The 13,427-nt window shown below is 56.4% G+C and overlaps 1 protein-coding gene across 1 annotated transcript; it reads right to left on the bottom strand.

Moving 5' to 3' along the window:
- Positions 1-7,216: 7,216 nt before the first annotated feature.
- On the bottom strand, positions 7,217-10,147 carry TFF3 (trefoil factor 3). The gene is made up of 3 exons (XM_037831366.1): positions 10,021-10,147; positions 8,525-8,671; positions 7,217-7,358 (listed from the first exon to the last, which is right to left on the bottom strand). Exons 1-3 carry the CDS (start codon positions 10,100-10,102, stop codon positions 7,345-7,347), a joined length of 243 nt encoding a protein of 80 aa, XP_037687294.1. The 5' UTR covers positions 10,103-10,147; the 3' UTR covers positions 7,217-7,344.
- Between the last annotated feature and the right edge of the window lie 3,280 nt (positions 10,148-13,427).

Below are 13,427 nucleotides of genomic sequence, written 5' to 3'. Positions count from 1 at the left end.
GCGGCCTTGGGGGCTCGGGCCAGGAGAGGGGCTCTGTGTCCTACTCCTGGGGTCTGAGCTCTCGAGACCCAAGAGGGAAAGGCTGCAGGCCCTGGCCAGCAGGGAGAACAGCACAATCAAGCTTGTGCCCGGGCATGTTTCAGAAAAGGTGGAGAGAGCCCTTGACCCTGAGGGGCCCCCGGGAAGGGGACAAGGCCACCTTAGAGGTCACCTGGCAGGACCCAAGGCCTGGGGGACCAGGTAACTCAGCTCACACCTGAGAACTCCATAAGCACATAGACCTCAGTCCTCAGAGCAAAAAGTCAAGGGCCTTGTCTAAAGTCCATAAATCAACAAAGAGAAGCAGAAACACATTTAGATTTTTAAAATATATTTGTATTACTGAAATACACTTCACGTCATAAAAGTGAAAAATTCGGTGGTTTTTAGTTTGCTCACAGAGTTGCACAACCATCACCCCTATCTAATTCCAGAATATTCTCATCGCCTTGAAAAGAAACCGGGTACCCATCAGCAGTCACCCTCATTCCCACCTGCCCGCACCCTCCACCCCCAGCCCCAGCCCCTGGCAACCAGTCATTACTTTCAGGCTCTATGGATTTATCCATTCTGGACATTTTACAGAAAAGCAATCATATAACAAGGGGGCCTTTGTGTCTCACTTCTTTCACTGAGCAAAAAGCACATTTTGACTTTAAAATAAAAGCTAAGGAAGGGAGGGAGCTGCAGCTCAGAGCTGAGAACCCTGTGTCCATGCTCCATGGATGGCCAAGGAGCACTGGCTCAGGCCTCCCAGTGTATAGCTGACAAGGTGGATATTTTCTTCATCTTCATCTTTTTCACAGCTGTGAACTCAGGGAGCCTCCCACAGCCCTCCGAGGCTGCCACTGTAATCGTCTCCATTTTATCCGTGGAGACCCTGAGGCTCAAGGGTCTCTCCCCCTTTCCAATACCTGACAGAGCCTCTTTAACCCCAAAAGGATGGAGATCTGAGAGAGGGTCCAAACTCGGAGGCCACCATCAGGGCTCCTGGAGGCCTCAGAGCGGACACACAGTGAAGGGGAGTCTCTGTGGCTGCCCTGGGGGTGCCACTGATGTCCCCCTAAGAGGACCTGCCCTGGGGACACAGCTGACCAACAGCTCCGGCTCCTGCCCTCGATCCACCACGGCTGTAACGCTGGGCTGCTCCCCCCTGCTCCCAGCCAGGCCGTTCCTGCACAGCCCAGGGCTCCTCTGGGGGTGCTTCTGTTGGGGACCCCCCCTGGCCTGTCTGAGCCTGTCTCAGCGGCACCACCCTCTGCAGCTCTCCCCCAGCCCCTGCCTCCCCCTCTCCTCACACAGGTGTCCAGTCCCAGGGCTCTCCCTGTCACCCCTGCCCCTCCATCCTTCATAGGTGTCCCCCCAGTAAGCCGCTGAATCCTGTCGTGGTGTCTGAGTTTGAAGCAAAATCCTCCTCTCTATACCACTAAAAGTTTAAGAATTCTTGGAGTAAAGTGATGCACCTAACTGAATGTCAAAGATATTCCAGAGCAGTACAGAGCTGTCTAGCCGGGGCTAAGAGGGTTGGTCCTACACCCTTTTTCCCTCAGGGTAGGGGAAAAGGCGTATAAACACCACAGGAGAAATAACTGGCGTGCATGTGCTGGGGGGAGCCTAGTGTTTCTCTCTTTTCTCTCACCAGCAGCATGGGGGTCCACCTGTGTGCTGGCTTCTGGGCAACCCGAAGGCCTCAGCCCATCCCTCCAAGGTTCTGGAACCTTGGACAGTTCCCAAGTCAGTGATGAAGGGATTTGATATCAAACGATCCCTGGAGCCTATGGAACCCAATTCGTCTGAATCCACCCTGAGCCACCGGCAGATGGAAACTGCAGGGCGCGCTGACTAGGGACAGGGGGGGCTAACCGGCAGTGCCAAGGCATGTGGCTCTGACGGCCGGTGTCAGCCGAAGGCCCAGGGCTCCAGGTCGGCCAGGGGTAAAGGGCCCAGCACCCCAGGCGTGGGCTCCGCAGGGCTGTGTCCCTAAGCAAATTCCTCAAATTCCGCAGGAGGTAAGCAAGTATAAAATTACTCATTGCACCTTGAGTAAAAGGGAAAACAAATGTTTGCAGCCCACACTGTAGCCCTCCCTAGCCAGAAATTACAAAACACATGTTAGCAAACTTGGGTACTTAGTATCAACAGCCCAGAGCCAAGAATGTCCTCTAAAATTCCCGAGGATGTGCTTGCACCCCCTTGGCGACCCCACCCCACCCCCCATTTATGCCAGCCCCTGGCTTACAGAGAACTCAAGTGCTGAACTGGTTCAAGAGGATTTTGTGCTGACTCATGGCAAGCAAGTTATTAGAATTAATTAGAATTAATTATTCAAGTTTAATTTGTCAGCGTCCCAAGGTTTCCTTTATAAACGTAGCACATCACGGGCCTTTACACAAGGCTGGAAATACATTAACAATTACATTTCTTTACCCACTTTTTACTGTGGCTTGTAAAATGGAACAGTTGCCAGTGGCCCCTTCCAGATGCTGTAACTGAACCACCGTCTTCTGGACGGCTCAGCTGACTTCAGCAGGTGGCACAGGGCTCGCTGTCCCAGCGTCCTCGTCCTCAGCTGCTAGGGAGGGCAGGAAGGGCTGGGGGTCCAGGGCTCTCTCCCGGCTCCTGACTTTTGCAAGTTGCCCAGCTCGTCCGGGGCAGCACAAAAGCCCTGGGGCCCCCATCTCACTGCCGTCAGGTAAGGCCACTTGGGTGGGTGGGCAGCCTCGTGGGGGTCAGGGGGCAGGCTCTGCAGGAGCCAGGGGACCCTGGGCCCACTGGGCACAGTGTCTTGGGAACGGGGAGCCCCAGCGCCAGGGTGAGTTCTCCCAGGAACCCCAGGTTTTACTTGCCTGCCCATCCGGACAGCTGCGGGGATACTGAGGAGAAAGAGGTTCCCTCAGAAAGGGGGAGGGACGTGGGGAGGGAAGTGAGGGCCTTGGTGGGAGAAGGTGCGGGCTTCTGAGGGAGGTGAGGGTGGGTTTTCCTGGCGCTTGGACTACCTGGTGACCCTCCCCTGGTGACCCTCACCGGTCTGGGCCCCGAGATGAGGAGGGGCAGGGGGCTTTAGGGAGTCTGTTGTTGGGAAACCAGAGGGGCACATGGGTCAACATCATTTTTAAATCCAAAAGTGGTGACCTAGGTTCAAGATGGAAAAGCTGGGGGGAAAAGCCTGATGGGCAGGTGGGGGTCTCACCTGGTTTCCCACCCTCGCTGACCCCCTCCCCCCACCCTTTTATACCCAATATTTTATCAGGTCCTTTTTGCTATCCAGGATACCTACAGACATGCCAACACACACAATTTTGAAAAATAAATACATGTAATATCCTCCAAAATATGAGAAATAGAAGGAAAATCCTGTCCTGTGCAGTGGTCTGGTCACTTGATGTGGCTGTAGGACACAGTGAAGGCATCGGCACTTGAATCCTACAAATGTGCCCCCAACTAATGCAGACAGACCCCGGCAGTCTGAACTGGCTGCACATCTGCTGTAAACAGTCGACGTTGTGATGGTGGACAGGTCGGAAACAGTGAACAACTTGGAGAAAGTTCCAAACTAAGCAAACAGCTGCCTTTCCTTGATTTACACGATACTCTACTCCTGGAAAGTCTGAGATACATTCAAACCATGAAAAATCCATTCTGTGTTTAAATGTAAAACAGAAGTAGGTTCTGGGCTACAGGTTTGCCACCGCCATGAGTGTCCAGTGGGACAGTGGAAAGCCCCCCAGATGGAGGCAGGTGTCTGTGCCACTTCTGGCCATGCCCGCTCCATGCCAATAGCACCCCCCATTCATATGACGCCCAAAGAGCACCCACAGAATTCCAAGTGACCCCTAGGGCAGTCCAGCTTCCACTGAAGACCACTGCCGTAGACAACATGACCCCAGACCCCAACCACCCCCACCGAGCCCTAGAGGGAGGGACGGCAGTGAGGGAAACAGCAACAGGGTTAGGATAGGAGAGAAGAGGCTTTTGGCCTGTGCCCCATCAATGCCGCCAGCCAAAGACCTCCAGGAACACCCCTGTGCTCACCAAGGTTGGGCTTATAGACTGTGACACTGGACATCGGGCGTCTTGGTAAGAGGCTGTTAGACAGGACTGATCGCAGCTGGGGCTTGTGCCACGTGCTTTGTGGCTGCTGTCGGGAAGCAGGGGTATTCTGTGACTGCAAATCGCAAATGTCACCTGGAAGGTGGGATAGTGAAGCGGGCTGATGCTGTGGGGGTGGGAAGCAGCATCACCCACATTCACCAGCAGAGGGGTGCTGGGTCACGCTGTGGCACGGGCAGGGCTGTGCCGTGTCTTTCGTCTTCATCTGTCCAGGTCACGGTGATCTTGTCTGAAGCTGAAGTTCTGAGAGATCGTTTATGTTCAACAGGACAACACGGAGTCCAGCGGTGGGAGCCATCAGGGGCTGCTTCTCTCTTCCGCAGTCCCCCCTGAGGTTCCGAGGCTGCCCCACCTCTGCCCAAGGCCCCAGAGCAAGGTGGCGGGCATCTAGAAGTGAGTGTGTGTGTGTGTGTGTGTGTGTGTGTGTGTGTAAGAGTGTGTGGAGAGAGTGCTAGAGCCAGTGAGAAATACTTTAAAATTCAACTTATGTGTTGTTAGTGTATAGTATGTGCTCCATTAACCATTCTGAGAGACTCCGGAAGGAAATTCAGACCCGTTTCCTCTCCCAAATCAGCAGCGCTGGTCCCTCTCCTGAGCTGTCGGGAGCGGTGTGCAGCCCAGGCTGGACGTGGAGGGCTCATGGGCACCAGGGTCAGGGCCCCCGGCCCCCCACATGTCAGCTTGCCACGGCCACCCAGGGCAGCCGACCCTACGTGAGGAGTCCTCTCCCAGTCCTCCAGGCCCCGTCCTCTCCCTCCTCCTGGGACCTCCTGAAGCGCACGTGATGGCATCGATGTCACGCTGGGTGCAGTGGACATCCCAAATGCCTTCCGCCCCACCTGCCCCAGGCAAGATGGCAGAGTGAGACACTTCAGGGCTCCAATCCCCACAGAAGCCTTGAACAACCAGCAAGAATGGGCAGACACGTCTTTCTCGAAGTTCCAGAAAATAGTCAAAAGACTGCTGTAGCAGGGCAAGTGCTGAATCAAGAAAAAGGTTACTTAAAAGTGGCAGGATTTCAGGGCGCCCTAGCGGGTCCTCCCTCACCCCATCCCGGCTAAGCAGGGAGCACACACCCCAGATTCCCGGTCCTGGTTCTGGAGGGGGCGGGGTAACCCTGGTGCACAGGCCGGGAGCGTGTGCATTTGGCCCGAGCAGCTCTGTCCCAGCAGCTGCGCTGAGCGTGGAAGGGGCTCTCCCAGCTCCGCTACAGGACGCTGGCTCAGCTGGCAAGTGGCTGCCCGGGGCAGGGGACTGCTGGCTGGAGGACATGCAGCGCAGGGCCTGGGGCTGTGCGGAAACCTTTCCTAGGCGGGGGCAGGGTGCCCGGGCTGAGGGGTGGGGACAGGGTGCCTGGGTCTGAGGGGTGGGGGATGCTCTAAAATTTGCACAGTGCACATATCAGAGAATAACGTGCCAGATCAGATTCTTCAGCAGAAGCTCGCTCTTTCGACAGGCCCTCCTGTGCCACATCTCTCAGGTAATGGTTCTCAGCTGAGGTTGGCAAACCCTCTCCATCCCCTGCAGCAGGGTAAATGGTCACCTGTCTGGAACGTGCACTGAGCACAGTCGTATCTAAGGAAGGGACAGGCACGGCCAGGGAGACCGGCCAGCCGCACGGTGGGGCGAGGGGGTTCTGGGGCGGACACCCCTCCCTGAAGGGCACAGGTGCTGACAAAGGCTGTCCCATCGGAGACCGTGACCCCAGAAGTGCCGTGGGGGAGCCCGTGGAAGGAGCTGACTCAAGTGGGGCAGCAGAAAGAGTAGGCACAGAGGAGGCAGATACAGGGCGAAGAATTCTTCGGAAATGCGGGTGGGCAGTTAGGATTAGTGATGGCCCAGAGCAGGTAGGCAGCAAAGTCCCTGTCCCAGCGGAAAGGGGGCCAGGCAGGTTAGCGGGAGGAAAGCAGAGCCGGGACACCCAGCAGGGGTGCGGACGGAGGCTGGGGACCGGGGCGGCGCCCCCAAATCCCCCAGGGAGGGCCACGCAGCACTGGACAGAGGGCCCCGGGCTGAACTAGGAGGGTGTCCAGGTGAGACTGGCTGGGGGGAGGGTGCCCAGGTGGGCGGCCTCTTGCCCCAGCTGCCCTGGGACGTCGCAGCAAAGATCCCCCCGGTGGCCTGGAGGTGACGCTGGCAGCAGCGGCCTCTTCTCCAGTGGGGAGAACCGGCTGGGACGGACGAACCCGGGACCCGCGCTGCCCTGTTCCCGGCCGGGCCGCGGCGTCGGGGCGGGGGGGGGCGCGGGGGGGGGGGGACGGGGGGTGGGGGCGGCACAAGGTGCGCCTGCGCCGCCGCGAGCGCCACCTGCAGGCGCGGCGTGGAGGTGCAGCCGGGCGGAAGGTGGGAACCTGGGGCCCTGATGAGCTTTGCACGTCCCAAGGCTGCTGGTGCAAGCGGGAAGCCGAGTTCCCAGCGAGTGGGGAAGCCAGAAGGGGCCCGATGACGCCGGGGCCTAAAGGCAGCCAAGACCTCGCCAGGCCGTGGGGCTGGTCCTCACGGTGACACCTGCTCACGGGTTCACATCCATTTTCATGAGAAAAAGAAGAGGAGCCCACCCACAGAACCACAGCTGTTAAGCTTGGCTTACAAATAAATACATAAAAGCACCAGCTCATGAGATGGTTTTATTGGTTTGGTCTCTTCAAGACAAAAATTTTTTAAAAAAACTTTTTTTTTTGGTACATTTTTAAGCTTTAGTTCTGTATTCCCTGCTCCTAGTCTTTTTTTTTTTTTTTTTTTTTTTTTTTAATTACATTTGAAATACCTTTTCTCAACCCTCGGGAGGAAGTGGGCCTTGCAAGGCTGGCTAGCCCTCCCTGTCAAGGCAGCCCCGGCTCTTGGGGACCTCCTAGCCCCGCAAGGAACACCCCTCCTTTGGAGTCACCTCCTGATCTGAGGCCCAGGTGAGCTGCGGGAACAACCTCCCGCCCTCCCTCACCTGTGAAATGCCGAGAAAGGACCGAGGGCGACTCTGCAGAAATAAGACACAAACGACAGCACAAAGTCTCAAGAGCTAAGAGCCGAGCTCATGCTGATGTTTATTCTGTAGGACGGGGCCCCCCATGTTGACTGGAAAGGCTCAGCGGAGACCCCTGCCAGGGGCAGCAGGGTGGCAGTGGGGCAGCCACGGCAGCCCCCACGGAGAGTGGGCCAGAGAGTGGGGGGGCTCACATCTGGGCAGCAGGGCCCCCTTCAGAACGTGCACTCTAGAAACAAAGCAGAGGGGTCAGTCTGAGCACCCCCCTTGCACCTCCCCTTGCACCCCCTAGCTGTGACTTCCCAGGGGCAGGGCAGGCTCAGACCCCAACCCCCAGTGCTGCCTGCTCCCCTAGGTCGCTGGGGAAATGCTGAACCCCCCTGTGTGGGAGAAGAGCCGCAGACCCCATCTCGGGCTTCCCGGCAAGATGACAGAGCCGGGGTGTGGGTGTCCGGGGCAGACTGTAAACGGGATCCACCAGGGCAAGGCCACTGGCCTGAGCTCAAAGAAAGGAGAGTCTTGGAAGTACATCTGGGGCCCTCCAGCAAAAAGGCAAGGGGCAGCCCTTCTGTCCTCATCCCGGAGCTTAGAGGCCTGCTCCCTGGATTTGTGGGGGCAGGCAGCGGTGGGGTATGGAGAGCCCGGGCTTCAGGCCGGCAAAGGGAAATGTGCAGGAAGGAGCGGCCTGAGGCTCTCCACCCTGGGGTTCTTGGTGGGCTTGACCAGAACCAGCTACGTAACTTGGGGGGACCCATGCAGAATGAAGCTGCAGCTCCCCTGTTCAGGACAGCCACTGCACAGCGTTACCCTGAGCTAGCGCCCTTCTGGGCGACTGCGCCTCCTGGGTCAGGCTCACGTTGAGGGGACCATGAGGCAGAAGGGACCCCAGGGGAGGGCCTGTCCTCTCGGAGCAGTGGGGGAGCCAGGAGGCCGCCGAATCCCCCACCCGGGGCTGCCCACCTGCTGTCTGACGTGGGCACTACTCAGAGGCCAAGCAAGGCGTTCCCAGGGGAGTTTGTTTGCTTGAAACAGCCCTGGGAGCTGGCCCAGCTCCCAACCCTCCCTATTTTCCACCTCTGTCTAGAATAATTTTAAAATGGTCTCCTTCTACATAATGCCTTAGCTGTGAGCACCATTTTGAAGTGCTTGCTGTGTATTTTGCATAAACCCCCAGGGTCAGGGAGAAAGGGGACAGATGTTGACCCCTCACATGGGGGGGTCCCTGATGTGAGCCTCCCGCCACTGTCGTTGAGGGTGTGCTCCTGAGGGCACGGGGGCCTGCAGCCTTCTGGGGACTTCGGCTCTCCACCTTGGGCCCCAGGAAGGACGCGGCCATCAGCCACCGCGCAGTGTGGGGCTGTCCCCAGGCTGCAGGGCCGGCCCGCTGGTGCTTACCGGTCTCCTGGAGTGGCTTGAAGCACCAGGGCACCTCAGGGATGCTGGAGTCGAAGCAGCAGCCTCTGTTGTTGCACTGCTCGGGGGTGACTTCGGGGTAGCCGCAGTCCACCCTGTCCTTGGCGGGGACGGCGCACTGGTTCGCCGCTGCCCCCAACAAAGCCCAGTCAGCTCCAGGGAATGCTCGGGTGTGGGGCTGCTTTGCTGGCCTCAGCTTGCCAGGGTGCACCCCTCTACCCTCCAGCTCCTGAGTTCAAATCATGGTAAAGCCTCCTGCCCCCCACATCTAGCCGCTTAGGAGGATCTTATTTCTGTGTAAATAGTTAAAGGGAACGGTTCGGTGAAATGCTGAACTCAATGGCCAAGGCGACCCATGAAGTCTGGTGATTTGCCTGGCATCCCCCACTTGGCGTCTCCCCCCATCTCACTTCCTCCAGCTGGCAGGGGGTCTATGGGAATCCAGGGTTCCCTTCCCTTTCCACTGCTTTAACAAACAAAAGCTTGCCCTGACCTTTTTTCTTTTAATGAAAGGTATAACGGGATTTACACTCGATACAGAGCATTGCAATGCATGCTGAGTATTTTTAATTTCTTCCCTTCCTCTCCCAGTCCCAAGTTGCTTGGCTTCTTGGCTTCTTCTCTGCCCAAACTCCAGCCTCCAGGATACATTTGTCAAGTAAGCCTGTGTTACATGTGTTCATCTCATAAGCTAACTGGACTTTTCCCGAGGAAACTAGAAATCACGTTGAGTCACTTAAGCGCCTTTCGCTTGCTGCCAAGCCTTAACTCCTTATTCCAGTGTTGCCCACACTCGGCTCCCCTGGGAATCACCTGGGGATCCTTAAAAACTGCCAGGCTGGCTCCCACCCTGAGACATTCTGCACTGGAAGTTTTCAGAGCTCTCCAGGAAATTTTAATGTGCAGCAAGGGTGGGGCCATCGATTCGGACATTGCTCAGGATAAAAGTCACACCCTGATCTTTTCAGACTTGGCTGAACAAACAGCGACACCCCACACCTGGAGCAGCACTGCCCTGGCTCAATGGAAAGGGTGTTGTTTCTCCTCACCTATGTACTGAAAATGTCCTGGAAGTAATCATTTGCATTTGTCTTCCCTGTTTGTTTTGGAATGTGCCAAAACAATGTATCGTGGTTCAGAAATCTCTGGCAGGGAAGGGCATGGGAGGTGGGGGGCAGTGGGCTCTTTGCCAGGCAGGTTTGGGTGGGAATCCTGGCCCCCACGAGGATCAGGAAGGTTGTCTAGGAGAGTTGATTAACCTTGCTGAGCCTCAGTTTCCTCGACTGTAAAACGGGGACATTGAGACCTGTAGGTCTATGATGAGAAGGGTGGATATCTAAGAAATGGTAATTAAATTAACGTGGATGCTTGGTCATCTTTCTAGCTCTTGAGCCCACCAAGACTGGATCTTCCCATGCTCCCCCTCCCCCGCACGATCCCACCCTGCTGGGGGTGGAGGGACACTGGAAGCTACTCACACAGGCCGACATAGTCCCTGGCTGCACTGTAGGAGCCCATGGCCAGGGCCACAGCCAGCACCCAGAACGTCCTGACTTCCATGGCGGTGAGCAGGCACTGGGGGACCGCACAGCGTGCGCCTGGCTGTCCGGGAGGCTCATTTATACCCCCGTGTTTGCACAGCTTCTGGAATTGTGTTTGTTTGGGGAGGGCTCTGCTCTCCCAGCTTGAGCTCCACCCAGTTTTCTCCTACACTTGTTTCCAGTCCCCAGAAGGACAGTCCAACCTGAAGGGTAGGGTGGTCCAGAGCCCATTGTTTTGGTGATGACCAAGTGGCCACAGCGGCTCTCGCTGCCCACCTGCCTGCTCCTCTCTCCAGGCTAACTCTGCTCCATTGGGGAGCAGATTTGTGTCGATCACCCTATCAGCCAGGACGGGGAGGAAATGACGAAGCTCCGTGCACCGTCGGAGACCATGGGCGGTGGGCGCTGGCCCGGGCTTCTGGCAGGGACAGGAGCTGCATCAGCTCGGGGGCTGCCCAGGGCAATAGAGAAGATGCTGAATTTGGCACCGAGGGTCCCCAAGTCCCTTAATGCCAAATCAGGCTCTGACATTTGGAAAGTCGGAGCCATGCATGTCGTGCCCACGGGAGTTCATTTCTCTTGCACAACAGTTGGATGGTGGAGCTTCCCTTTGCTTCTCTTTTGCTTTTCTCCAGTGAAAATATTTTTGTCATCTACTACATTTTAATAAATGCATCAAATAAATGTGTTAAACACATTTTACTAAGAATATGATACTCAACCAGTATGAAAGACCCCTGTACAGAGGTGTCTGTTTTTAACACTTTCCCAGGTGTCCTTCCGGAAGTGTTCTACCTAGATTTTAAGCATGTTTTTAACACCATTGGGAGCTTATCATACACCTTTCCCCAAATTGCTATTTGTTTTTTTTTAATGAAGACAGTATCTTGGAAATTGTTTTATAACACCACATCTAGATGAGATGGGAATAATCACACCCATTTTCCAGGGGAGGAAATTAAGGCTCAAAATGTAAGGTGCTTGATGAAGCTTTCCCTAGCAGACCTGGTGGAAATAACACTTGACCCACTTTTGTAGGACCCCAAAGTCTTAGCTCTTTCTGTCTGCAGCCGCCACCTCCCATGCAGGTTGTTGCCTGGGGGAGAGCAGGGGTCTCTCTCCCAGTGGAATCCTGGTGGTTTCAGGTTCTCCTGGTTTCTTTGCTGACTGGGGCACTCTTACCTACCCATTGGTTTACTTGGGACTGATATTACCCGAGACTTCAGCAGCAACATCTGGAACTCCTCAGGGTGGGTTTGGGGATTATCCCAGGAAATGGCACCCCTGGCTGCTCTTAGGCTCATGTTGAGAGGGCAAATCTGAATACCCAGCGGGGTGGGTGGTCCACGAAGCTGTCCATCAGAGAATGGAAACACTTGGGAACCAAGGACTGAGCCCTCCGTGACAGCCCCACACCTGGCCCCTGCCCTCAGCCAGCCCCCGAAGGGTTGATCTGAGTTCACACTGATGGCTTCAGATCCTTCTAAGACCAGAGAAAGAAGAAGAAAGAGTCATTTCTATGTTGTTTTCAGGGCATTTTCCCTGTCCCAGAGGAGCATTACTCTGGCTAACTAATAACACAACTTTTATGTTCTTAAACAGATCATCGTCAGGAAAATTCCCTGGGAGTGTTTTCTTGCCAGATTTCCCTGTCTTTCCATTCCCATTATGTCCAGAAGCTTAGTCCTGGTTGTGGAACTGGCCTGCGTTCCAGGAAAGCATAATGACCCTGGAGATGTGCTGGAGGCACCCACAACCTTCTGCCTGGAAGAGAAGGACGGTTATCTCCAGGGTGCCCTGGCTGAGAGCATCTCCAAGGGCAGTGGTCTCCACCTGGCTGCACCTGCCATCACCTGCAGAATTGGCCCAGTGTCTGGGCTCGGACCCTGCCGCCCGCTGGCTAACTTGGAGCCCCCACAGCGGAGTCCCAACCCCGAGACTCTCCGGGCAGCTGTGAGAACCACCATGTGAGGTTTGCTTCAATTTAACTCGGTGGATATTGGTGGAGCATCTGCTGCACAAGGCCTGGGCTCTGGGGCGGGGGAAGGAATGACGAAGGTGACACAGCCCTGTCCTTGGAGAATCCACTATGGGGGACAGTGGCTCAGTGTAATTAGGACATGAGGCTGAGAGTCCTGGGCTGTATGGGCGAGCTGCTTCCACTGCTTGTGCCTCAGTTTCTGTGCCTGCAGGACTGTGTGGGGCTGTGATGCCGAGCTGAGCCAGGCATCTCAGTTTCCTGGGGCTGCCCTAACGGTGTGCCACAAACTGGACGGCTGGAGACAACTGAAGTTTATCGTCTCCCAGTGCTGGCGGCCGGAAGTCTGAAAGGAAGGTGGGGCAGGGCCGCGTGCCCCCTGTGACTTGTGGGCAGGGGCCTCCCTGGTCTCTTCCAGCTTCTGGTGGGGGCCGGGAGCCCGTGGTGTTCCTGGGCTTGTAGACGCCCCACTTCACGTGGCCTCCTTCTCTCTGGTGTCTGTCTGTCTCTCTGTGTCCAAATGTCCCTCTACTTATAAGGACAAGAGCCATATTGAATCAGGACTCACCCTACTCCAGTTTGGCCTCATCTGAACTAATCACATCTTCAAAGACCCTCTTTGCAAATAAGTCACATGCACGGGATGGGGGTGAGGGCTTGAACACGTCTTTCTGGAGGCACAACTCAACCCACAACCCCAGGGCAGGGTTGTGGCGGCAGCAGTAGAAGACCTGCCAAGCCCTGGCTCGAGACAGGGCCAGAGATCGAGCCCACCAGGCGGGAAGACAGCACGCTTCCTAAAGGAAAGGGGATTTGAGCCGAGCCTGTGGAGGCAAAGCAGCTGAGTAATGCTTGTGGGTGGAGGGAAGTCTGTGTGTGTTCACTTCCTGCGGTCCCTGTGAGCCCCCTACCCAGGGGCCCCAGGCTCCGCTTGGTACCAGAGACAGGGAATGCGGGAAGAGCCAGCCCTGCCTCCCAGGGGCCCGAGCCCCACAGGCTTCCCCAGTCTCCCCGTTCCTCCTGGGAGTTCCAGTACCAGGGATGAAGTACAGCTGGGACCAGAGGTGGAGGCCCACGTGTCCCCAGGCCCGGGCCCCACCTCTGACAGGTGGCTGCTGTGTGGCCCTGAGATCCGGGTCCTGATGGAGGCAGGCCCTCCCCTCTTCCCCTATGCCGCTGTGCAGCCCTCGCCCAGTTGTGTGGGTGGACTCTCCTGGGAACACACCCTTGCAAATCACCCTTCCCTGGGCTTCGTGCCCTGGTTCCAGGAAAGCAAGGGAGCCTCCTGGGCTGGCTCAAGGAGCAGCAGTTTGCCCTGAGGGCTCCAGAGGCATCTCTCCATCTCAGTAGCACTTGGTTATTGGTA

This window comes from Choloepus didactylus, chromosome 1, assembly GCF_015220235.1.
Source record: "Choloepus didactylus isolate mChoDid1 chromosome 1, mChoDid1.pri, whole genome shotgun sequence".
NCBI classification, from domain to species: domain Eukaryota; kingdom Metazoa; phylum Chordata; class Mammalia; order Pilosa; family Megalonychidae; genus Choloepus; species Choloepus didactylus.
The sequence above is the reverse complement of the archived record's forward strand: the minus strand, read 5'-3'. Positions and strand labels throughout refer to the sequence as shown.